At 37.7% G+C, this 25,279-nt stretch overlaps 1 protein-coding gene across 5 annotated transcripts in view; it reads right to left on the bottom strand.

The window, feature by feature from the left end:
* Positions 1–25,279, bottom strand: part of LOC127579865 (brain-specific angiogenesis inhibitor 1-associated protein 2-like) — an 86,712-nt gene that overhangs the window by 29,070 nt on the left and 32,363 nt on the right. For 4 of the 5 annotated variants that reach the window (XM_052032875.1, XM_052032876.1, XM_052032872.1 and 1 more), the window contains 3 exons: positions 7,588–7,649; positions 6,179–6,250; positions 4,363–4,500 (listed from right to left, as the gene is read on the bottom strand). In XM_052032875.1, the coding sequence (XP_051888835.1) occupies positions 4,363–4,500; positions 6,179–6,250; positions 7,588–7,649 (272 nt within the window). Of the gene's footprint in view, positions 1–4,362; positions 4,501–6,178; positions 6,251–7,587; positions 7,650–12,546; positions 12,566–25,279 lie in introns of those variants that run through there. The other variant, XM_052032877.1, reaches the window with a different exon arrangement.

The following is a 25,279-nucleotide window of genomic DNA, read 5'->3' on the forward strand; positions in this document are numbered from 1 at the left end:
ACCTGTTTACACTGGTTAAAAAAAAAGGGGTGGCGCAAGAGCTGGCGGGCGATAGGTAGATCCAGGTGAGGCAGAGGTGGGTGATAGGCAAGAGAGGAATAGGAAGAGTGGGAATGATGCAAGAAGTTGGGAGGTGATAGGTGTAAATGACAAAGGGCTAAAAAGGATGGAATCTGATAGAGGAAGACAGTGGACCATGGAAGAATGGGAAGGAGATGAGGAGGAGGGGAACCAGAGAGAGGAAGGAATGTGTGGGTGATGGGCAGATCAAGAGGACAGGGGAAGGTAAAGAGAAAGGGTGGTGGGATAAGGGGAAAAAAAGGGGGACAGAGGGGAGTGGTTACTGGAAGTTTTCCTCAACATTCAGTAAGCAAAAGGTGAATTGATGTTCATGCCATCAGGTTAGAGACTACCAAGGTCGAAATAGACACTCAATTCATTTAGCATCTTCTGTACATGTGTCAAACTCTTAAAATTTATTTTTCTACTTCCACAAAACAAAAGCCTCTTACATTTGCCTGAATACCTTCAAAAATTTGCGACATGTTTAATTTTTTCAGATTTAAATTTCACCTATTAAATCAACTTACCAATTTCCTCTTGTTTTGAGCGAAGTGGGTTATTTATAATAATTTTTCAAATCTGGATTAAAGCGCCTCCAGAGTGAACTCAGATGATTTTAGTCACTTTCTAGAAATCTTTAACTTAAATAAACTGGCACACCAATTGAAGGCACAATGTTTATTGGACTGAAAGAGTAGGGTGGCGTGTTGTACCTTGGATCATTTGCACATGCTTTTGACCACGGTGTAGTCAAAATTGATTCAGAAAGGGAAATGATTATTTATTTTCAGGTGTCCCTCAAAAATTAGCAATTGCGAAAAAATAAAATCATCTTTCTTAATTTCATGTACAAATGTACATCAGTGTCCATTCAAATACTAAACACAACCTTATTGTTTAGTATTTTAACTCTACATTCTGAGTAACAGAACGTAGAGTTAAAATGCCAATCTATCATACTAGTCAAACATTTTGTTTTCCCATCACTGTGAAACCCACAGGTGCTGATGTGGCTGTGGATCTGACAGCTGTGGGTACTACCTAGTGTTTCAGTTTATCCTCAACATTCAGTAAGCAAAAGGTGAATTGACTGCAACTGAATATGTTTCCTTAAGGCCACCAACCATCACCAAATGTGAGATTTGTCAGTCTCCGTCAATCATATTTTCTGGCATGTACTTTGCTTTATTAAATTTAGCTTTATGTGGCCTTATATTGGACAACAGTATTAAATTTAATACAAAAGTCAGTGGGTTTCCCTTGCAAATTTCTCTATGTATTATCGGTTTGGAGTTGCAGCTAGTTCAAAGATAGAATGAAGTCACCAGATGAAATGATGCACAAGGGCGGGCCAAGTTTAACCCTGTGTCTTTCTTAACTGTGTGGATACCACAGATTCCAAAGAGAAGCTAAGGAGTTAACTAGTACATTGGTCAGATTATGGAGTAAAATGAAAAGTATGATATTGGAAAAAAAAGTGAATGAAGTAACCAACTGTTTAAAAAAAACATTCAGATGAAACAAATTAATGTGGAAAAATACTTAAAAATTAATAGATCAGCTGTCAAAATTATAATCTATACATACAATTTAAATTTCCTGAGTGGCTTACAATTATTAACAGGTTTTTTTTGGGCTGTGGAAGGGTGAAGGATGGAAGAGGGTACTTGCATAAAAATAAGACATGTTGAGGCAAGCTATTGTTCTTGAGAGGAAGGAACCAGTGCCCTATGAATCCAAGAGCAGTGCAGAATCAGCACGTTGTTCCTGCGTGCGAAACACACAAGTGCAAATGCTTCAGCACTATAAATTTTAATAAGCCCATTTGTACGTAGCTGAAGTGGCCCTGCCAGTGGTGCGATAACACATCATAGAGCAATAGGATTTTCAGCAACACGTCATAGCAACAGCACCTTCTGCCAGAATGCCTAATATGGTTGTGTCTCCATGGTATCAGATACACAAAATAAATTTTAATCAGCAAGTGCAGGGACACACACATTACTACAGTTCAGTATTCTTCCAAATGCTTGTTTGCTCGCCTTTCTAATCCCAGTTTGTCCACTGGCCAACTTAAGTTAAAAAGATGTGTGCAACTCCTTTCATTGAATATGATACAAAATGGTCCAAGTACTGGAATTTTTAACCAACTGCATGCCTTTTTAAATTTGTCTTTCTGATTGCAAAAGCAGGATACAGGAGGAGCACAAAACAGCTTCTAAATACATGGATACTGCAGTACCACTTAAATAAAAATAAAAAAGCAAAACATGACTGGTTCTCTAGGTATAGTTTGCACAATAAATACCAGTGAAGAATAAGTAACCAGTTAACCAGTAAAAGTTCATCTGTGCTCATCTCTGGACTTAACTATTCCAAAGACCCTCCTCTCAACTTCTTCTAGCAATCCTGCCATCCTCTCCAAAACTTTTACCAAAACTTTCTAACATGTAACTCAACTTCTAAAAGTGGTATTCACCCATCATCCATGCTTGCTGACCTACTGTGGTTTCCTGTCAGACAATGCTTTTATTTTAAAAATCCTCATCCTGGCTAACAGATTCTCTTCATGGTAATGTACCTCGCTGTATATGGAAAAAGTCTTCCCATTCTACACCATCTGATGCCTCTGCAATTCGCCAATTCTGCCTCCTATGCGCCGAGACTTAACCATTCCACCACGAAAGCTGTGCTTTAGGTGTGCCTTTATCTCTGGAACACCCTCCCTCAACCTCTCCAGTTGTCCCCCATAAGAGCTACAAGACTGACCATACATTTGGTTAATTGCCCTTGTAGCTCAATGACAAATCACTTTTGATTATGCATGCTGTTGTTTACTGCATCTTCCTGAAGGCTAAAATGGTTTAAATTTGTGAACTCCAAATTTTAAAATGGGATTCGCACACTAGTTCAAGGATTCCACTGAAAGGTTAATTCTAAACAAAAAGCAATTACTCTTATTATACTGCAAGTCTTTATTTCAGCCAAGTATAGAAAAAAAGAAAAGCATCTTGCTACTCCTACTAAGTCACCTTTGGTGCTATGTAATGAAACTGTATATTTAAGAAGCATACAACAGCTTGGCATGACAACAGAATGTTTAAGCCTTGAGGAAGTATGTAGCCAAGGCATTCAATAAAATGTGATTTATTGATCACTATGATTTGGATTGTCTAAAGCAGACAATATGAATCAACAGCAACTGCAATTAAACATGTTAGGATTTTAAAAATGCACGTTTTTCCATTAATATATTGTGATCTACAAGAAACTTTCATTGACACTCAGCAAGAAATTATGTAAAGGAGAGGTTCTTGTGTCATCTGTTTTAATACAAGGCCAGGCAAGGAACAAGCTTTGTGTCCCTCCAGTGATTCATGAGGTAAATTAATCAGTGCTTTATTGCTAGCTACACAGGCCAGGGAGATGCCAGCTTCAAAACCCAAGCATCATTAGCAACAGTACAGAAGGCTTCAAATTGCCTATGCCAAGAAAAAGAAAATATATTAAGCTAAGGTTTCTGGTTGACTGCTATACAGAGGTCTTTCCAGGATCATGTTATTGACTCGAGAAGGTCTAGATGAAAGAAATGCTATTATCTATCACTTTAGAAAATATAGTCAAGGTGCAAATAACGGTTTAATATCACAGGTGGATTGAGAGCTGCTCCCCTGAATTTTAAATCCCACTTGAGCTTTGGGTGTCGAGGTTTTCCAGCTCCTGGGACCAATGTGTGAGAGGAAATTCATAGAGTCACACAACATGGAAACAGGCCATTCAGTCCATTGTGTCCATACTAACCATTGGGGTCCCATCTTTATTAATTCCCATCTTCCAGCACTTTGTCCCAAAGCCTTCTATGCTGAGGCGATTGAAGTACTCCTAGACGCTTCTTAAATGCAATCAGAGACACTGCTTCCACCACTCTCTCAGGCAGTGTATTCCAGGTAGTCTCCACTCCTCGGGTGAAAATGGTCCCCCTCAGATCCCCTCTAAACCTCTTGCCCCTTAGCCTAAATCTATGACCTCTTGTTTTATCTACCTCTGATACAGGGAATAGTTTCCTGCAGTCTACCATAATTATACACCAATCATATCCCTTCTCAAGCTCCTCCACTCCAGGGGAAGCAGACCCAACCTCTGGAATGATTTTCAACATTCATTTTTTGATTTCAGCAACTTTAACAACTTAAGCTATATCAAAAAGTTACTGATTTCAACTGTTTTGGGAAAAAAAGTGAACTGAGCAAATGTATGCAGAGGGCATGGAGGAAGATCCACCTTGGTCCGAGCACATACCTGCATCTCCTTGTCTCCATACTTTTGAGGATTTCTGCTCCCCTGACTCTTTCTTCTAAGTTTCTTCAGCTCTGCCTGGCATTTTTCCAGAGATTCCAATTTGGCTTTATGTTCGGCCTGGTACTTCTTCAATGTGGCCTAAGGGAAAAACATAAATAAAATTATATTAACAAAACTGGCCACCATGGCAGTATTACCTCAGCAACAAGAAGTAGGCCTGAAATTGTTGGCTTTAATAAAGTAGTAGGAACATGGAGTAAAAAGCAAAATGGGTTAAAAAAAATAAACAAAGTAAAGTAATTGTATGTTTGGTATCAAACTGGTTTCAGATTAATTCACACCCTAATGGTACCGGATACATTGATCTTCAAGCTACATATTAAGAGGTTAATCAGTTCACACCCACTAGTAAAAGAAAGGTTCTGGCTTTCCAAAACCACCAAAATACAATAAGGCTTGATTAGGGGAAAGAGCTAGAGGAATCTTAACCATTTTATGTGAGAGGTTTGTATACTATATATAAAGATAGAAGACTTGAAGGAAGAATGTTAAAGGACTTCTGTGGACCATCTTGGGAATTATGCTTGGGTGCAAGTACAACCCATTGTTGATAGAAGATGCATTCTCAGCAGTTGTCAATGTCTCCAGAAAAAGATTACTGGGACTTCCTCAGTACATGTGCTATGTAATCTACATTTAAGTTTCTGAGTGGCACATTGGCATCGTAAGGCTGCCTTGGGCTGGAGCAAGCAAGCCTGTTTAAAAATCTTTATACATTTATTGAAATTGAAACGTCACTGTAATATGAGAGTCTAACAGAGTCCATCATAACACCCAATTGCTTGCATTCATCCACAGATTAGTGTTGAATCTAGAATTTCAAGAGCAGGTTTATTTAACTTTCAGAAACTCAAATAGTTCAACAAAAGTTCCTGTGGCAAATGGAAGTAATTCACACCAACAAAAAAAAAATCAAACTTAAGGAATTTACCAAGTGAAGAAGATGGATGTCAGAACTGACTTGTGAGTGAGCAACTTCGTATAGGAACCAAATTAACTCAAACGTTTAAGAACATAAGAATGCAAGAACAAGTAGGAATAGACTGTTCAGACCCTTACACCTGTTCTGCTAAGATTATGGTTGATTGGCTTTTACCTTTGCCTCTTTTTCCTGTACTAACCCCATATCTCTTGATTCCACTAATATAAAAAAAACTATCCATCTCCCTTGAATATATTCAGTGACTGAACCTCCTTAGACCCCAAGTAGAGAATTCCAAGATTCACTACACTCCAGGTGAAGAAATCTCTTCTGTCCTGAATGATTAACTATTTGAATTAAGAATGCAAATCAAACGTTAGCTTAGCAGCTGAATAATATAAGGAACCCTGCAATGACTGAACTGGACAAAATAATAGTGTCCCATCCATCATTGCAGAAAGACATTGCCCAATCCAGAATGCAGCAGCTAACTGTATTTCTGGAGGATCTACACCAAAATATTCAGCAGAAAATATTCCAGGAACCAAGTCAGCTTGATAAATCTCAGTTCTTTTAAACCACCACTTTCCTTATAAATTACCTGTGGATGGCAGTAATTTCAGAGCTGTAACTCAATCCTCATGGTCTTAAAACTTGCATTCTAAACCCCTACTAGGTTACAATCCTGTAATCAGTTTATACAATATGTTTATAATGTATTTGAAAACATGCCAATTTCGCTATAATATTGCATGATTAAAAAGTGTATGGGTAGATTAATAAATGGTTATTAATACAATGGTGTGACAGCAGAGAACCGAGCCTGAAACTTACACTTAAGTACTTGGCATCCAACTCAACCTTCTGCTCCAGTTGCATCAGCAGCTCATTGTGAAACACTTTCAACTGTAACAGCAAGAAAATGTCAACTGTACAACTTAAAACATCCAATTTCAATAATGTCAAGGAAACAAGAATCCCCCTGAACACCCACACATATACACCCACACTGCAGAAACAGCGCTTGTACCTTGGATCCTCAAGATTAGTCATGTGCAAGTGACGTTACCCTCCTCCAGATTCAGCTCCTTAAAAGCTATAATTTTACCACACACACATGCTGTCGTTCAACACCAATTAACATGGATTTTTACTCTGTTAGCAGAGAGGCATACTACAGTTCTATTTCACCCCTTTTCTTCAAATCAAGATTGTATCTTATATAAGGACTTAATATCTCTATGAACAATAGATGACAATTTTGATTTGTACTAATAAAATAAAGCTATATAGTAGACATGATTTTAAATTTCTGACTGGAGTATCAAACATCCTTCTCTTAACAAGCAAGCAATATCTGAACACAGGAGAATATTTAATCTGGAAAAGGGATTTTTTTAAAATTATTTCAGCTAAAAAAACAAATTAAAATGATCATGATTACATATATCACATGAAAATCAATGATAGTAACATGGTGGTTAAGTCACTAGCCAACATCCAGGGGCTTGGACAAATGAGGCAAGAGTTTGAATCCCACCATGGCAACTGTAAAATGTAATTTCAAACTGAAGGTACATCAGTATTGTAACCATGAAGCTACCAGATTGTTGTAAAATTCCATCTAGTTCAGGGAAGTGATGGGAATTTTCTTTCCTTACTCAGTCAGGCCCATATTTGACTCAAGACCCATTTTTAGGATGATTCCAGATCCCGAAAGTAGCTGACTCTTAAATGCTCTCTGAAATGACCTAGGAAACCACTGAGTCCAAGAGACAAGTATGAATAGAGCAAAAAAAAAAGCCAACCATGCTAGTGACTCAGCTGTTCGAGCTACTGGCTCAGAGGTCCAATGACTCAGGTTCAATCCTGGCCCCCTGTGCCATCTGTGTGGAGATTGTAAGCTTGTATTGTTCCATGTTTTATCCTGTGCCCTCATGGGTTCCCACTGGCTGCTCTGGTTTCCTCCCACACCCCAAAAGGTTGGTAGGTTAATTGGCCACTATAAATTACCCATAGTATGAAAGCAAGTAGTTGATGCAAACATGGGGAGAATAAAATGGGATTTGTGTAAATGGGTGCTTGATGATTGGTGCGGACTTGGTCGGTAGAAGGGCCGGTTTAGGACTTCATGGCTTTATGAAATAAGAAAACAACTTGCCAGAAACCTTTGCACATCAGGTACAAGTACCAGTGAATTCAACCGTGCCCTATATTTAACAAGCACTCACACTACTACTCACCATTTCTTCAAGCTGTATCTGAATTTGCCTGTGGACCTCTGCCATCTGGAACAAAACATCCCCTGCAAAATAAGAAATTTAAGTTAAGATAACTTTTCCCTACCATTTTGGAACAGACAAATTGAGCATTTGCACAATGAGTATCACAATTAAGGTAGTTATCGTACAAAAGTTATGTCAAACTGCTTGGTAAAATTCGAATAACATTTAAACAACATTCTCAGATCCATTTTTTTATCCAAATTATTTCCCCACCTATCTGCCCCTTCAAAGTTAAAACAACAGTTATCTTAGGTCAAAAGTTACAAGTATCATCAATAGCATGCTAATTTGGGCTCACTAAAGCAGCCAGGAATTTTAGATCAGGAAATCCAAATGTGAAGCATGCTCAAAATTAATTCTGAACCTTTTCAGTCCTTTACTTTTCAAAAGCTGTTTTATTATTCAGAACACTTCTCTAATCTGAAGCTTTGATCTCACTCCAATCAAGATATGACAAAACATCTCTTAGAGGGTAGGGGAAGAGAAATAAAAGAAAAATCACTTACAACCACCACATGAAATCCTGGTTCAGTACATCACTGAAAATGCAAACCAGAGGCCTGTCTTGTTTAGTCATTTACAGGATGTGGCAAGGACAGTATATTTTTACCCATCCTCAATTACCCTTGCAAAGGACGTGCTCATTCAATTTCTTGAACACTCAGTGTAATAGAAGTAGTCACATGGTTTCATTAGAATAGGAGTTCCAAGATTTTGACTCAGCAACACTGAAGGAAAAGAAATCATTTCCATTTAGGACTTGAAGATAGCCATCTTCCCATGCAACAGCTGCTCACATCCTGTAAGAGGCTCTATCAAAGAAGCCATGAAGAGTAGCTGCAATGCACCCTGTCTGAAGTGAGGCCCAAGTAACCCAACAGTTCTTGCTGCATGAAACATTTCATTAGGTGAGGAGCTATGAGCTAGTACTCATCCACATACAAAATTCCACTCTGACATGAAGGGAAAGTCACCGATGAAGCAGCTAAGCAAGGCTGGATCTGACTGTACAACCACAATCTTCCTTTGTGCTGAATGAGATTCCATCCTGTTGACAGCATTAGCTGCTCCCCCCTCCCCTCCCCTCCCCCCCCCCCCCCAGTTCCCATCAACTTCAATTGGATTAAGACTATAGTGAGATCAGGACAAGAGTTAACCCAAAAAGATGAACAGGCCATGTGCAAGTTCAGAGATATGGGGAACAGGCAGGACACAGAAGCTGAACATCGTGTTGCAACATGTATTCTGAATAGATGCCTGGAGTCCCTCTAAAGCTGATGTCAATGTTAACCACTGGACAGTGCAATCAGTTTCCACACAAAGGAGACAAGAGACTGCAGATGCCGGAATCTGGAGCAACAATCTGCTGGAGGATCTGATGCAGGGTTTCGACCAGAAATGTCAACAATTTCTTTCTTCTCACAGAGGCTGCTCGACCAGCTGAGTTCCTCCAGTAGATCGTCGCTCCACACAAAAGGAGATACTTGTCTGACGCACACCAGTCAGACTGGGAAAGGAATGGAGCATCTAATGAAATTCCAATCTGAGGGCTTTCTGGAACACACCCAGATCTCCCCACTAACACTGTACACAAGAAAATAGAATCAGTCCAACATGGAAAACACTTGCTAGAATCAAGGATTCTCTAATATTCAATAGCACTGTAATCCACCTACAATTTAAATATCCTGACAAAAACAATTTTGGCTTCATACAATTCCCTTGAAATCTCAGGTGATCCCACTGGAGAGATTTCCTAAAGGCCATGGCTCTTTACAAAGATTTAATGATTACAAGAACCTTAAGGAATTTTCCTGTAAATACAACCTTTAAACTAACTTATATGTCACAAATTGTATATTTTGTTTTTAAATTCAGAGAACAGAAAGTATCCGCATTACGGACAACACCACATTCATCATGGCATCGCTCTGAGAACAGAATTTCAATAGATCTATGGACACGAAAATGTATTAATCCAGAGTCCAAAAAGCCCAAATAAAGATCAATGGCTCTTTAAATATGGAAGGAGTGCAGTGCAGCAGCTTGTTTTGCCTTCCTCTTTCAGGACTTCTGCTTCATTGGGCTGTATGGTAAAATGGTTTGAAAACAAATTCACACAAGTTCAGCCTTGCAGTCGCCACACAAACAGGTTGCACAGACTTGAGAATTGGAGAGACTACAGTCACACTCCTGGCTAGCCTCCCATTTTCCACCGTCTTCAAACATGAGCTCATCCAAACCTCTGCTGTTCATATAATAACTTGCACCAAATCCTATTCCCCATCATGTTTATGGTCCCTGATTTACATTAGCTCCTGGCCCAACAACACATTAATATTAAAATTATCATCCTCATTTTCAAAATCTTACATGGCCCCAGCTCTGGAACCCACTCTAGCTCTAAAACACTTGGAGATCTGTGCTCTTCCCATTGTGCTTTCATGAATCTCCAGTTTCAACACAACCCAATTTTAGCTGCAGTGCCTGGAACTGCTTAACTTTCAACTCCTGCAGCTCTCTCATCCTTTAAAACAATGTCTAAGGAGGTGCCCGAAATCTTGGTTAAAGAGATCTGATTTTGGGCACCTCCCTTCCAGCATCAAATTTTGCATGCCTTGGTTATTTATAATAATACAAGAGATCCTACGTAAATAGAGGTTGTACTTTGAGAGAATGGAGTAGACTGGTAAAAATAACATGGGGCTCATCTCATTGTTTAAAATAAAGCATATATGATGTAAAAAATTAGTATTGCATTGACAAGCCACTGTAGCTGAATTGGTTTACAAAACTGAGCATCATTTCTGCACTCATACCAAACAATCTAGAATAGCAGCTAATTCTGGTTAGACCAGTCTTGGGTGGTTGAAATGATCACATCAGGCATAACACAAAAACACCTGAAAAATGTATTAATATCTTTCCTGTAGAGCTTCTGAAATTTACCCATAGCTGGAAATGTAATCTTGTTAATTTAAATCTGTTAACAAGTTTACATTAATATTGAATAATCAATTTTTTTTTTGCAAAAAAACAAGATTATATTTCAAGATGACAGTGTAGGATTTACCCCTGTTAAATCCCATTTTTCTTGATTTGAGATTTTGATCAATGCAGATCCAGGTGACTAACAGGTTGTCTGCTGAAACTATTTTTGATCAATAGATTTTTATCTTGGCTATTCTATGCCTAAAAACACTGTACTAAAATAGATTATAGAGGATTACGTTGTATAGATCCCTTCAAAAGACAGTAATGATACCCAATGATTTCCTTTGCTCTCCCCATCCCCCAACATTCCCCCATTATTCCATATGTAATGGCAGCACTCACAGCCATCTGGTGGTTGTGTCAGCAGGATTTACAAAAAAGTATCACAATTAAACTGAATTCTCAACATGGAACACCTTTGTTGTTGGTTAATGAAGCAGGTATAAATAGAAAATCTGTTTAATATCATTGCCAAGATTCACCTTAGTTTCTAAGTAAAGTTAGCCACTCCCAAAATATACTTGCAAAAAACAAAGTTGTTATTCATTTGGTTTCCTCAAACATTATACATCTATTTAGCACTGGCTGCTCATGGCAAAAACGTAATTTCAGGGAACATGCTAAAATAAACTGGTTACAAGGATTCATCACAGCAGATTTTCAAACTACAGAAATTACACCAGGCTACATAGACCTACAGTCCAATTCTTGGCTGCCAAATTGCACTTAGAGGCCTGAGCCACTGCTGTTTCTAAGCAGTGGCATCAACACTTAAAAGGGAAAGGACAAAGGATTGTGGAGGAGTTGGCAATGGGAGCGGAGAGAATTTACATTTCCCCTAGGGTCAACTACAGTTAGAATTAGGATTCGATTGGCTCCTTAGGATGGAAATTAGAGTTTGATTAATGGGCTGAAATGTTTTTTGAACTTGCATAGATAGATGGACACGACACATTTTATCTTGAGTTACCTAGTAATGATAAAGATGCCTTTTGTTCATCTTGGCTCTTCCCTTATCATCCACTGTGCAGTCACTGAGAAGACAGCTGGATAATTTGCTGATATTGCTGCAGGATTTTGTTTAATATGCTCTCTATAGGCCTGTGTTATGTATTGCTCTAAAGATAGCCAGCTGGCCAACTTCCATACCAACACTAGAAAATAAACTTGGAGATTCAGTCCAAAGTCTCATGAGTTGAATTAGAACACATTTCTCAAACTTGGACTGAAAAAAGCTAGAAACTCAAATCTGGATTTTATTTCATTCAATACAAATTACATTACATTGAATTGGGAATAACAGTCTTTGTAAAATAAAAGATAAATTTTGATCTTAAGTGGGTGATTAAGCATACTGCAGCTGCAAAGCAAGCTGAACCCAAAAGGCATGTGCGTTTTTTCCATTAACTCCTTTGTGAATGCAAATCAGTGCCATTTGGAAATTTTAACAATGAAAATTAAATTGTCCTATTTTGTCATTCAAAAATATAAAGCTAGACCCCAAGACTATTTAAAAAAAGGAATTCTAAATGAATTCCATTGAATTTATTGTTTGTATTTTCTTATTTGAAACTCCAAGAGCAGCATCACATATTATTACCAATGAGCACTAATATCACAGAGAATGACAGGTATAAAAGTCATCTCACAGAAACACACAAAATACTTAGGGGTTTGACAGAGTAAATGCATGGATGTTTTCCCTGGAGGGGTTTGTAGAACCAAGTGGCAGTCTCTCAATCCTGAATAGCTGATCCCTTATTTTATCAGAAATTTCTTCAAACAATAATGAATCACTGGAATTCTCCACCCAAGAGGTGCATGGAGGCTTAGTCACTGAGTACATTCAAGACAGATAGTGACAGCTCTATGGGTCTAAAGAGAATCAAGGCATATGGAGTTAGTACAGGAAAGTATGCTTACCCATGATCTTACTGAATGGTGAAACAGATACACAGGACCAAATGGCCTACCCCTACTTATATTTAAGTTCTTCTGAGTGAAATGATTAACGCAAGGGATACCTTCCAATAAACATGCAAAATACATTCTGTGGTGAAGCAAGAGATTGCAGGAATTCAGACTCTGAACCCAATTGACGGAATCAGAGCTGTGTTTAGGCTTCACAAAACATGCTTTGAATAAAGTACAAAGACCACAGCTTGAAGAACTGGAGACAGCATCATAGATTGTAGCTGTAAATATTTACAAAGCTTGAAAAGAAATTTGCCTTTTGCCCATCCACTTCAATATCCAAACATGTATTTACTTTAATGCTTGGCGAAATGTTGCAAGCCACTGGCTTACAACATCAGTTTAATTGAACTTCAGTGTTACGCTGCTAATGGGGAAGATGAATTATTCCATTTCTACACCAGCCTATACTTGGTCATATAAACTGCTTTCAACAACTTCTAAGGCCACATCTGAAGTTCCTGAAGACAGAAATAAAAAGTTGATTTCAAAAACAAGCAAGCCACAAAATCACCTTTGTAAGAGTTAAAATTGCCCTTCTGGCTGTTGAAGACAATTAACCAAGTTTCTCCTTCAGGAAAGCTTTTCCTTTTGAAACAGAAAGGCTTTATCTTTTGGAACTATGGAGACACCTTTAGTTTCACACTAGTAAACAAAGTATGGAAAGAGCTGTTTGACTTTGTCAGTCATGTGCTCTAATTAGTTTTCAACAGATATTAATACGAGGGTAAAAGAAAACAGAATTCACACATTTGGAAATGTTGTATCTGACCAATTCTCCCATAACAGCTGTAGAGAAGAGCAAAAAAGTGCCAGCTTTTTGCACTTGATCCAACACAATGTCCTCGTTGTAATCCTGGAGCAATGTGCCGTGAACCTGGAAAAGCACCAAGTTTCTTTGCTGAGGGCGACACAAATTATGCATCTAATTTCCATTAGAATTAAGTGATAATCAATTCTTTGAGCTACATGTTCATCAGTGGTTGAAACTAAATTCAAATCAGTTAGGAACATTCTAACATCAGTAAGCAACATTCTAATTTGGAAAAATCATTAGAAAAACTGCAGGTGCTGGAAATCTGAAATAAGATGCTGGAAACACTCAGCAGGTCAGGCAGCATCTGCAGAAGGAGAAACAGTTAACATTTCAGGTCCTGGACAAAGGAATCTAACCCTTTCTGCAGATGCTGTCTGACCTGCTGAATGTTTCCAGCATTTTCTGCTTTTAATTTCTAACTTGGGACGTTGCACATTACACTCAGCGGTATTGTGTCATTGTTTACAGTGTAAAGTAAGGCAAGCTTAATAATCTCCATCTCTGACATCTCATTTCATAGCTTCAGCAGAATATTTTTGCAATACAGTGTGCTACTACTCCAACACCACATGACTTGAATCAATGCCGATTCTTTGAAGAATGTATTCAGCAGCAATAATTATATTATTCAGTTTGTTCTCAAACCCGCAACCTCAATTTGACTTTCTAAAAGGATGTTAAAAAAGAAATGAAAACATTAAAATAATGAAGAATTCTAGCAGCTTGCAGTAACAATGCAAACAAGGTTCCCCTAAATACAATACTGCTGTCATTTTCTTGCCCATTTTGATGAATGATGTTAGAAATTCTTCACTAAGCTTGTTTTGACAGTTCTTGCAGAGGTTTCAGCTAGCTGGAATCCCCAAATGAAAATCAGCATAATATTCTGCTGATATCACGTTACCTCTACCTGGCAAATTGCAAAGCTCCACGTTTCAGTCATGTCAATAATCAAATCATTATCATATAAAGGCAGATTATTGACAGTTATATTTCCTCAACCTAATGTGGTGTGTGGTCTACATTGATGCTTAAATGGTCAGATCACATTCCTCAAAAAGTGATCTGGGATATCCTTCCTTGGTTGGGAGTGTTCTAACACGCTCTGTTGAAATTGGAAAATATACATTATTAACACATAACGTCAGGAGAATCAACATTTAATTTTTCAAATAACAGCTCAAAAGTTCGGAAATGAGTGCAAACTGTATAGTCTTTCCATCACTTCAATGCACAATTCTTATGAAGTACTTGCAAGCCATGGAGTGTTAATTTACCAATGATCCCAGAGTTTCAAGAGTGATATTATAATGTTTCCACATATGTGGGCATCCAGATAGTGCTGGAAACACTTTGGATACGTGCTTTGTTTGGATATTTTACCTGCTCAAAGGAGTGATTTCAGTAGCAACACTAAAAACAAAATGACCGTCTCAACTTGAGGATTCAAGAGGCATGGAACAAGTAGAAGCAGCACAGTGACAAAAATTCTCTGCTCCTGATTTAGACTCTCACCCAACAAGAGCACAGATCAGAAACTCAAGAATAAACATTTCCTTCCAAATAGCTGATAGAAAAATCACAAGTAATCTAAAGGTCCAAGTTGATTCCAGGCATAATTTTGTTTTAATCTGCACTCCCACCAAGCGAACCTATGAAAAGGAAGCAGAGGTTCCAAAAAAATGTATTCAATAAACTAATAGCAAATGAAATCCAGAAGTTCAAAACTCAGCGTTTACAACATCTTAAGGCTATATGCATTACATCCACTAACAATGTTTTATGCTGCCCATGTTTGAATCCTGCATCTAATTAAGAATGTATGCTTGCATTTTGATAGTATCTGTCACAATCCAATGACTTTAGTTATGGGGAGAGGTTGGATAGGCGGGCTTGTTTTCCCAGGAGTGAAGGAGACTGTGGGGTTACCTGGATATAACAGAATTGCAGGGTAGATAGTCAAAGTCTTTTTCCCATAGCCAGGGTATCAAAACAAGGTGAGAAGGAGTTTAAATAGGATCTCAGGGGCAAGATTTTTTTTAAAGAAACAGACTGGTTGATAACTGGAACCTGCTGCCAAAGGAGGAGGAATCAGATACAATTACTACATTTAAAAGGCATTTTAGTCAGACACTTAAATAGACAAGGCATAGAAGGATACAGTCCTAATGTGGATAAATGGATTTAGTATAGATGGGCAAAAAGGTCGGCATGGATGTGGTGAGCCAAAGGGTGTGCTTCTGTGCTATGCGACTTTCACTCCACGACTCTATGACCTCCTAATGATCCCAAGTGCTTCACAGTCAATGAAGTATCTTTGAACTATAGGTACCAAGAAAATCCAACAGGAAGAATCTCCAAGTTGTAATGAGGTAACAGCCAAATCATCTGGTTTAGTGATGTTGGTCAAGCAATTAATATTGGCCAACTCTAAATGGGAATAAATACAAGAAATTATGTGACGAATCTTGTGGTTCTATCTTCACTGCTTCCACTGAATGAATGTTTTAGTGAATGGACTGAATGCAGCACTTCAGGTACAGCCTGATGAAACCTACGCACATCTGCAGTACGAGAGCCTCAGTCTGGAACTCCACTGATTTAGCAATGTAACGCAGCACCTTTGTTTGTTCTGCTGTTGCTGCTCTGTGGTGTCTGTAAAGAAATCAAACTGGCAACCCCTTTAAAATCTAAACTCGCATTACAGCCTATTCGAATAAAAGCTTATGCACTTTATTAAGATGAACCAAAAAGAAAACTGTATAGTACTAACAGATTCTAATCATAAGTCATTGACCCAAAATGGTAACTCTCGTTTCTCTTTCAGACCTTTTAAGTACTGTATTTTGCAACAATTTTAGTTTTCATTTCAATTTCTAATTTTTATTTTGTTTTTACTATATTATGGTTAGTCCATTTCTCATATGTTTTACCTACTATTTTGGCAATGGGGACAGAGCTAATTCACATTACCATTTACTTCAAACTGCAAAGCTAATTGGCAAATCCTTCAGGCTTTACTTAAAGGCAATCAGAATTAGTCATAGGCACAGACAGCTGCCAAAAGAAAAACCTCATCTCAACAGCTCACCAATACTATAAGAGCCAAGTTTTTAAAAAAAAATGCATGAAATGTATTTTCATTTGATATCTCGCCAGTTCAAAGATTGCAAAAAAAGATTTATATGGGCTTCCAATGATGCCAAAATCTGAACTTTTCAAAACAATATCAACATGTACACACCCATATTTGGGAACAATAGCAGAGTGAAGTTACTAGACTGGAATCTAGAGGACTGGATCACCAATCCAGAGACATTTTGAATCCTATAATGATAGCTGGGGAATTTAAATTCAAATGATTAAATAAATCTTGAACGATAAATTGGCATAGAGTACAAGAGTTGGGATATCATGTTACAACAGTACAAGATGTTGGCGAGACCGCACCAGGAGTATTGTGTGTAGCTTTGGACATCGTACTACAAGGAAGGATGCGGTTAAGCTAGAGAGGGTGCAGAAGAGATTCACAAGCTGGAGAGCTCAAATTACAAGGAGAGACCAGATAGGCTGGGGCTGTTTTCCCTGGAGCGAGGGAAGCCAAGGAGTAACTTTACTGAGGTTTATAAAACCATGAGGGGCATAGATAAGGTGAGCTAATGGTCTTTTTCCCAGGGTAAGGGAATCAAGAACTAGAGTGCATTGGTTTAAGGTGAGAGGGGAAAGATTTAAAGGGGACCTGAAGGGCAAAATTTGTCCTACAGAGGATGGTGGATATATGGAAGAGCTACAAGAGGAAGTGGTAGAGGAAGGTACAATTACAACATTTAAAAGACATTTGGACAGGTACACGGATAGGAAAGGTTTAGAGGGATATGGGCCAAACACAGGCAAATGGGACTAGCTCAGGAAGGCACAAGTTGGACTGAAGGGCCATTTCTGTGCTGTATAACTCTGACTCAAATAGTAAACTTTAAATGACTAGTACCTCACGCAGTCTTGATGTTCATTATAAAATGAAAACAGTTTTATTGTGATATTAGACACAGTACACATGCATACTTGAGGCCTATTTTACAGACAAGCTCACAATCCAGTTTAACTGTAATGCTGTGACCAGAACAATGCTATATTACAATCCTGAAATCACTTATCAAACAGCATAATGGAAATAACTTCGCCACATGTACTAAGGAGTTCAAGCCATCTTAAAGGGCAAAGCTTACAAAAATTGGTCAAAAACCTGAGGATTGTTGAAGAACTCTCAAAAACACGTTTTTCAACAGTGTATGCCACAACCAACTAGGGTTTGGCAATGGTAGCCAATGGTACCAATAACCTTGCCATCAGCAATAAGTTATTTTATTTCTCTTTTCTAAGTTACAATTTCTCTGCATCGACTCAGAGGTCAAAACCATTTGATAGACCAAGTGGAATGACCAGAGTACTGCTGCATAAAAATGTGGTTAATCTTATCAGCAGACTAGCTGCTGCTGCTAATAAAATGTAACAGGTGCTGCAAAAGCATCCTCTTTGAGACTCGTGCAAGCTCCACTTCAGACGTGCTTCACTAAATTATGGAAAAACAAAGATGGCATCAAATGGCAGGTGGTAAATTAGGCTGACAATTCCAAAAGCATTGCAATCTATTTAGATGGCAATAGGCTCAAAGTGTACTGTGATGAAGTACACATTTGTTTTTGTGTACATAGAAGAATACTTCCTCTAACTGAAAGTGTTTCACTTAAAACAAATGTTAGAATTCATCCAGTAAATGATAACCTTATTTTACATGTATGCAGGTTGTGTAACCGTTTGTTAAACATGTTAAGCTCTCCAGCTAGAACAATGGTAAAAGTATAATAACCACATTTCTCACTTCACTTTCCATCTGCTTCCTCCACCCTCAACCATTGTCTCAAGCAAAATTGCATAATTTTGCACTGTTGAAAAATTTGTTTAAAGTTCAATGTTTTTCCGTTTTTGAGGGATTTTTGTAAACTTTGTTCTTGATAGTTGAGTAAAACAGTTTCAGTTATAATCCATTCCATGGTAATTACAGATATTGATAACCAAACATAACAGATTTGGTTCTCAGCACATTAGCCAATAGTTTCACTAGTTGGTAATGTAAATCAACATTTCCTCACTTGAGCTGCCTGAAACACTATTTAGTCACATCAATAATATCATTTAATGGATGATTTTTCAATTCTCTGCCTGTTAATATATAGCTGTGAAGGAAAAAAAAAGGATTTATTTTTGTTAAACTGAGGTGAAAGGGGGATTCTACATATTAAGAACTTTCAAGTCACAAGGGATTATGGTGGCCTTTGCCACAAATTAAAAGTCTTAATTTTTTATTACCTTAGATTGCATCAGAAATTGGATTTAAAAGTCACAAGTCCTATCACTGTTCCCTTCCCCTTTCTGCTTTTACCTGGAATTATGAAGTGGCTTGGAGTACACTTTCTCTATAATTCTACACTGAATAAAGGTCAAGTTTTGCTTCAGAATTCTCCCACAAACTGGAATGGTAAAGCCAGCTGGCAAAATGCCTTTAAGATATGACCTTTTAATAATAAACAAGTAACTGTTTTTATGAAGAAAAGGGAAATCAGTGGAATTTGTATTTAATAGTGAAAGAAACTATTAATGGAAAATAGGTGGTGAAGAATTGGAGATAAACTAGAGAATAAAGAGGCAGTAATGTCAATCAAAAAGGCGCAGAAGTAAGAAAAGTGGAGTGCATAAAGGACAGCAGGAGCAATATGTAGTACAGAAGTCAAGGTAAACCACACGAATAAACCTGAGAGGTCAATTTACTTTTAATTCCTATGAGCTATGGTTTTCAGTGAACAGGATCTGTCAACGTTTATTGAAAATGCATGAGGAGTATAGAGGGAAGACATGCTGTGCAAGGTTGGAAACAAAAATAGCTTCTAGGCAAACATACTTTCTCAACAGGTTATTTGGTCAACTCTTGACAATTTATTACCTTACCTCCCCAAACCCTCCTCACATCATTCATAACATTTAGTCTAAACATCATCCTGGAACCCTATCCTTCTCCCAGCTATTCACCACAAAGCCCACTCTATAACCAGATGTCAGTAAATGTGTAAAAACATCTCAAAGTGACAAGGTCTGAGTACAGACACCCCTCACCACTCCATTTCCTTTTGGAAGCATCATGCATTGAGATCAGTTCATATCATGAAAGCATATATCCTCAGGGTTTTTTTTAAAATATCACCTGTACAACAGTCCTACAACATGTCTTTTCCTTACATGACCTCCTCTTTTTAAGCCCTTGCACGGCATTACAAGCCATTGTAAAGATATTGTCAAATTAGATCAGATTACACAGGATACAAGGAAACCAGCAGTCTTATATGTTCAAATCAGAATTTAAATATTCATATCTTTCTGTTCACTACATGCAACTCATCGAGACCTTAATCAAATGACTTGTACCCTGCACCCACTGCTGCAATGGAACTAATTTGTACTTTCAGGAAGTGGTCAAACATTTGTTTTTAATCTTTCACAAAAGCATTCTCAAGGTCAAGTTAATGAATGCATATAAAAAATGATCATCATTGACTCCCAATGCACCCTTCCACAATAAATATATACAGAGCTTATGTGAAATTAGCAGTTTACAATTCAATGCAGCAATTTATATTTTATGGCTACAAAACTAAGGTCTATGGCTACAGGGATAGAGTAGCATATTTAAATTAATGACTAGTAACCCAAAGGCATGGATTAATGACACAGATACAGAAGCTTATATCTCACTGCGGCAAGTGGGAAACTTAAAAGTCCTTTAATTCAATAATATAAGAGATATTATCAGTAATGGTAACCATGAAAATACCAAATTGTTGCAAAATCCCAGCAGGTTCACCATTGCCCTTTAGGGAAGTGAATCAGCTGCCTTTACCCAGTCTGGGCTACATGCAGTAATATGGCTGACTCTTAAATGAATCCTGAAATGATGAAGCAAGCTACAATTCAACAAAATACCAGAGAACACTTAATGAGGAAATGGGCTAGTTCTCCATGTTTATTAGATTGTAAGATGACCTAAAGTCTTCAATTTCCTCTTAAGCTTTCCCAAACCAAAGATAACAATAGGCAATGTTCTAACTGGTAAATACTTCAACCAGGTTAAGAATGGGAATTTATTTCACAGAGGATCCATAGGCCGATCTAAAACCAGTACCACACCTTGCATCAAAGGGAAACTATGCACAAGTGGCTATACCCCATCTCTCAACATTCTTCATTATCACTTTAGATATTTCTTTCAATTTGTTCAGTTTTTGGGATCAGGGAGTCATTGGCAAGGCCAAAGTGTATTGGCCATCTTTAAATGCCCTTGAGAACATGCTGGCTCACCACCACGTTGAACTGCTGCAGTCCTCCTGGTGAAGACACTCCCTCAGTCCCACTGGAGAGAGAATTCCAAGAAGTGGTGATACACGTCCACTGTTTTCCCCTTCAGTGCATCCTAGCCCCCTTGTGGTAGAGTTGTGCTTAGGGAGGAAGAGTCAAAATAGCCAAGGCACGTAATAGCCATGTATTTCTAAGATGGTGCACACTGTGGCTACTGATTCGCCAATAAAGGAGGGAATGGATATTTAGGGTAGTGATGAAGTACCAATCAAGCAGGCTGGTTTGTCCTGGATGGTATCACAATGGCTTTATGAGAGGTAAAACAAAACTGTAAGCTTCAAGAATGCTAAATGTCACAAAAAAAAAGCACAACCCTAAACAAATGTCAAAAGGATGTGTCATAAGGGGCTTTGTATTTCAGTTAATTGAATATTATTCATCTTCCCTCATCCACCAATTTTGATATAGCAAAAACTAGGTACCATCTGCTACATTATTACAGGACTTCACAAACCGTAAGACAAGAGGGATTAAGATGGTTTAATTATCCAAAAGTTCCAATTGTTTATCCAAATAAATGTTCAGATTTGGTTTTTTTTCCCCCCCCTCCAATGGAAGAGGACGAACTTCCTTTCATTTAACATTTTTCAGGCTAAGCACAGATTTTGTGCTGATCTGCTTCAACAGCTGATAAACCTGCATACTAAGCATTAATTCCATGTCACAAAATAAAAATGCTTTCTTGGACATCATAAAAACAAAGAGTTCGGCAGTGCCAAGGTAAAACACAAAGCACAACTCCAAAGAGTGAAAGAAATTCAGATTCCATCCCTTATTTCACTCAGGTTCTAATCTGAGCTGGAAGCAACTCTTCTACACAGGGAAATAAGTGGGAGGTGATGAGATTACAGGTGGGAGGTGGGGGGAGAAATAAGCCATCCATGCTAGATTAGTGTATTTGTAAAGGACTTAAAACAGTCATCTGCCTTTCTTTTCAAAATAGCTCCACAGTTCAGTAGACTCTGATGTACATCAGTATGCTCTTTGCCATACAAAGAATTAACTACACATGAAATAGTTAAATATGGCAAGGAGAGATTTATATGTTGCAGTTCAAAAAGGAGATCTACAAATCCCATTTTAATTTGTATAACTCAGTTTAAAAGGCAGGTATTCATTTAGATACTTACCTCATGGTCACTGGGATTTCTGGAACTCATTTGATCACATTAGAACTTCCCAAACAGCTGTTCCCTGAATTAGACTTGCAGATCTTTTCTTTCACTCTTTTTTACCTTTTCCCAGGACACTACTGGCGAGAGGGAACACTGGGTTCACAATAATTAAGCTGCCATTGCTCAACTTGATGAACAAATTTATTCTATTGTCCTTTTCCAAGCTTTGCAAATATAGTCAATAAATGAAATCAACTTTTACTTTCAGAAAATGTTCTTAAATCCTTTTTGCCCTGTGCCACCCTACTTTCCATGACACTCCTGCTTAAATTGTCCCTTCAACTTTCTCCATTTTTAATGAATAGTCAACCAGTAATGCAAACTATTTCTCTCTCCATGACCTGTGAAAAGTTATAGCATTTGCATCAGATAGTTACACGTTAGTCAAACACTTGACTTGTCCTGAAACTAGGAATGTACAACTTCAAACATTTGTTTCTGTAAAATACATGTACTTATTCTGTCAACCAATAATTACGATGCTGGAAACATAAACCCAAGTCCATAAATGGATCAGCTATTTGCTTCATTTACAAGGGCAAAGACACCTGCAGAAAACTTTGGATAATTCTATATCAGAAAAGCAAAGGAGGATAAATAATTTCCAGAGTGTATTTTGAAGCTTCTCTGTTGAACTTAGCGAAATCATTATTCACAAGTTTTCTCTGTTAATAATATTCAGATTTTTCTGACCACTAATTCAATTTAAAAAGTAACTGTTAATGGGGTATACTATTTTACATGCTGCTCTGTTAATACAACCCAAAATAAACTAAGACTGCTACCATCGTTTAGAGGTAGATCTTTCTGTATGCACGTCAAATGCTTCTCCTCCACCTCCCCCAGCTCCAAGCTCAGCATTGCATCACCACATTCAATTGGACTGCTACCTAAACTCTGGTCGCTAGCACTGAACAAGGTTAACAGAATGTTCATCTCTCAGGAGGTATGTACATAACTGCCCAGCAATTCCCACTACTGAACAACAATCTTGCAATAAGCAAATAATTTACTGGCACGGCAAGCTAATGTGTTTACTGGGGACTTCGTCACAGCAGCATGGCAGGGCAGCTAAATGCTCTGAGAGAAAAGCCTCAAAACGTGTCATGACCCACAAAACCAGTTGCTTTTGTTCACTGACCTTGGTCAGTTATTGTAACAAAAAGGAATCTGGATTCTAAAAACATCAAACAATGTGATTAATAATTAGATGCAGCAATCAAAAACATGTTATGCACTTTACATCCAGTTGAAAGAACACGTCATGTGTCTAACTATGCTCACGAGTTACTCTATACAAATATAGGAACAAAAACACCTAGAACTCATCAACATCATCCAAGAGTGTTCCTCCATGAGGCATATGGCTCCTGGTAGAACTATAATTTTTTTTTAAAACATCAAGCAGATCTGGCATTCCTTCCACGCCTGAGATAAGCAACTCTACTGTGAATGTGTTCCTGTCCTTGGTAGGAAAAAGTACCACCATAGCATGGTTCTTTACTTCTCTTCCCCTCCTCCATTCACAACACTGTCATAGGCACAGTGCCACCAAAATACAAACATAAATGGCAGCTTCTTAAAAAAAAATTTCATGCAATGTCAGCAAAGTTTTGCAGCCCTAAAATCAAACTAACATTTAACAAACTCAATATGTCTTGACATGGGTAGAAAATGTCCCAAGGGGTTTCACAAATGTGTAACAAAACCAGATGCCTTGTGAAAGTAAAGATTGGGAGTGGTGACCAAAAGTTCAGAGTTTCATTACAAAGACAAAGACAGTCTCTTATATGGAAAGGAAGATGATTTGGTAGTGAATTCTCAAACCATAGGGCTAGACAGCTGAAATCAGAGCTATCAGTTGTAGAGAATGCAGAATCCAGCAGAGGCTAGACTCAGAAGATCAGAGTTTCAGATTAGGGCTGAAGCAGGTACAGGAAATGAGGGGGAACAAGGCCAAAAATGCAATAAGTCCATGCATTTTTATTTGTTTATATTCAGCTAAAGGTGTTATCTATAGTGGAATCTATAGTTTACCCCACAACATAAATAGACTCTGTACCCTTATAATACGCAGATATACTAGAACATCTAAATGGCCAGATATGCTTAAAAAGCACCTCTTGGTAATCAGAAACACAGAATTAAATTCTAATATTCTCCTTGCAATTGACAATAGTTACATGTTATTTCTCACTCACAATGATCTGATAGACTGTGGAATCAGCTTGCAACAATATAAGATTACAGTTTAAGAACAAGTAATAAGGGTGTTAAGTTACAGTTACACAGCTAAATTGAACCATAGTCCTGTTACACTACTTTTAGGACACCATCTGAATATTTTGTATTGTGTTAATCCAAAGGCATGCATGTAAACTTACTCATATTTGACTTTCAGAGATGGATGTTTAGTGACCCATGGTTTTACAATGCAAGTAAATATTTGACGAGACTGTCTTTACCCACTTCAACAAAGTGAAATCTTGTCTATCCACTACAAATTAACTTAATTTGATCTCACTCCTAGTTAAAAAAATAAGATTAGGTAGGCTAGACAAAATGACCCCATGTTCACGCTTTCCTACCTACTAAGCATCTAACTGGGATGCTTACATGGGATGCTTACATGGGATCCCATAACATGGGATATGGCATTACCACAGGAGGTATTAAAGACAATATTTCCCTTTATTTCATATATGCTAAATTCAAATACCTTAAAATAAAAAGCAGCATAGCTGATGTACTTAATGTAATCCTGCAAAGATTTCATTCATTAAATATGAAAGGATTGTTGCCTCATATAAAGCTGCCACTTGGGAAAGTAGATACTTTAATTAAAACTGTAGCACATATCAATTTTTATTCCACTCAATCCATGTAGGAATTCTGCCCATTTTAACACACCCACATTTATGTGGCCTAAAGGACTTTTCAAATAATTGATTTATGCTATTTAATAGTCAAATGCTAATGCTCCTTTAATTTACAATGTTCATGTTATAGCTTGATCAAAGTCCCAAAAGCCACTTTATTTAGAACGAGCTGTTGGATTTTAAAGAAAGTCCAACTTCAAAGTGTAGCTTTTTTAATAACAATTATCAGCAGTCTGATTAATTAGAGGCAAAAATTGCTTTAATATTATCTCTAATTAAAATTAAACTTGAAAAAGTGTGTATACATGAAAGAGAACTAGCTTAGCACAGTCCAGAAATCAAACATC

The sequence above is a fragment of the Pristis pectinata genome, chromosome 18, assembly GCF_009764475.1.
Source record: "Pristis pectinata isolate sPriPec2 chromosome 18, sPriPec2.1.pri, whole genome shotgun sequence".
In the NCBI taxonomy this organism is placed as follows: Eukaryota; Metazoa; Chordata; class Chondrichthyes; order Rhinopristiformes; family Pristidae; genus Pristis; species Pristis pectinata.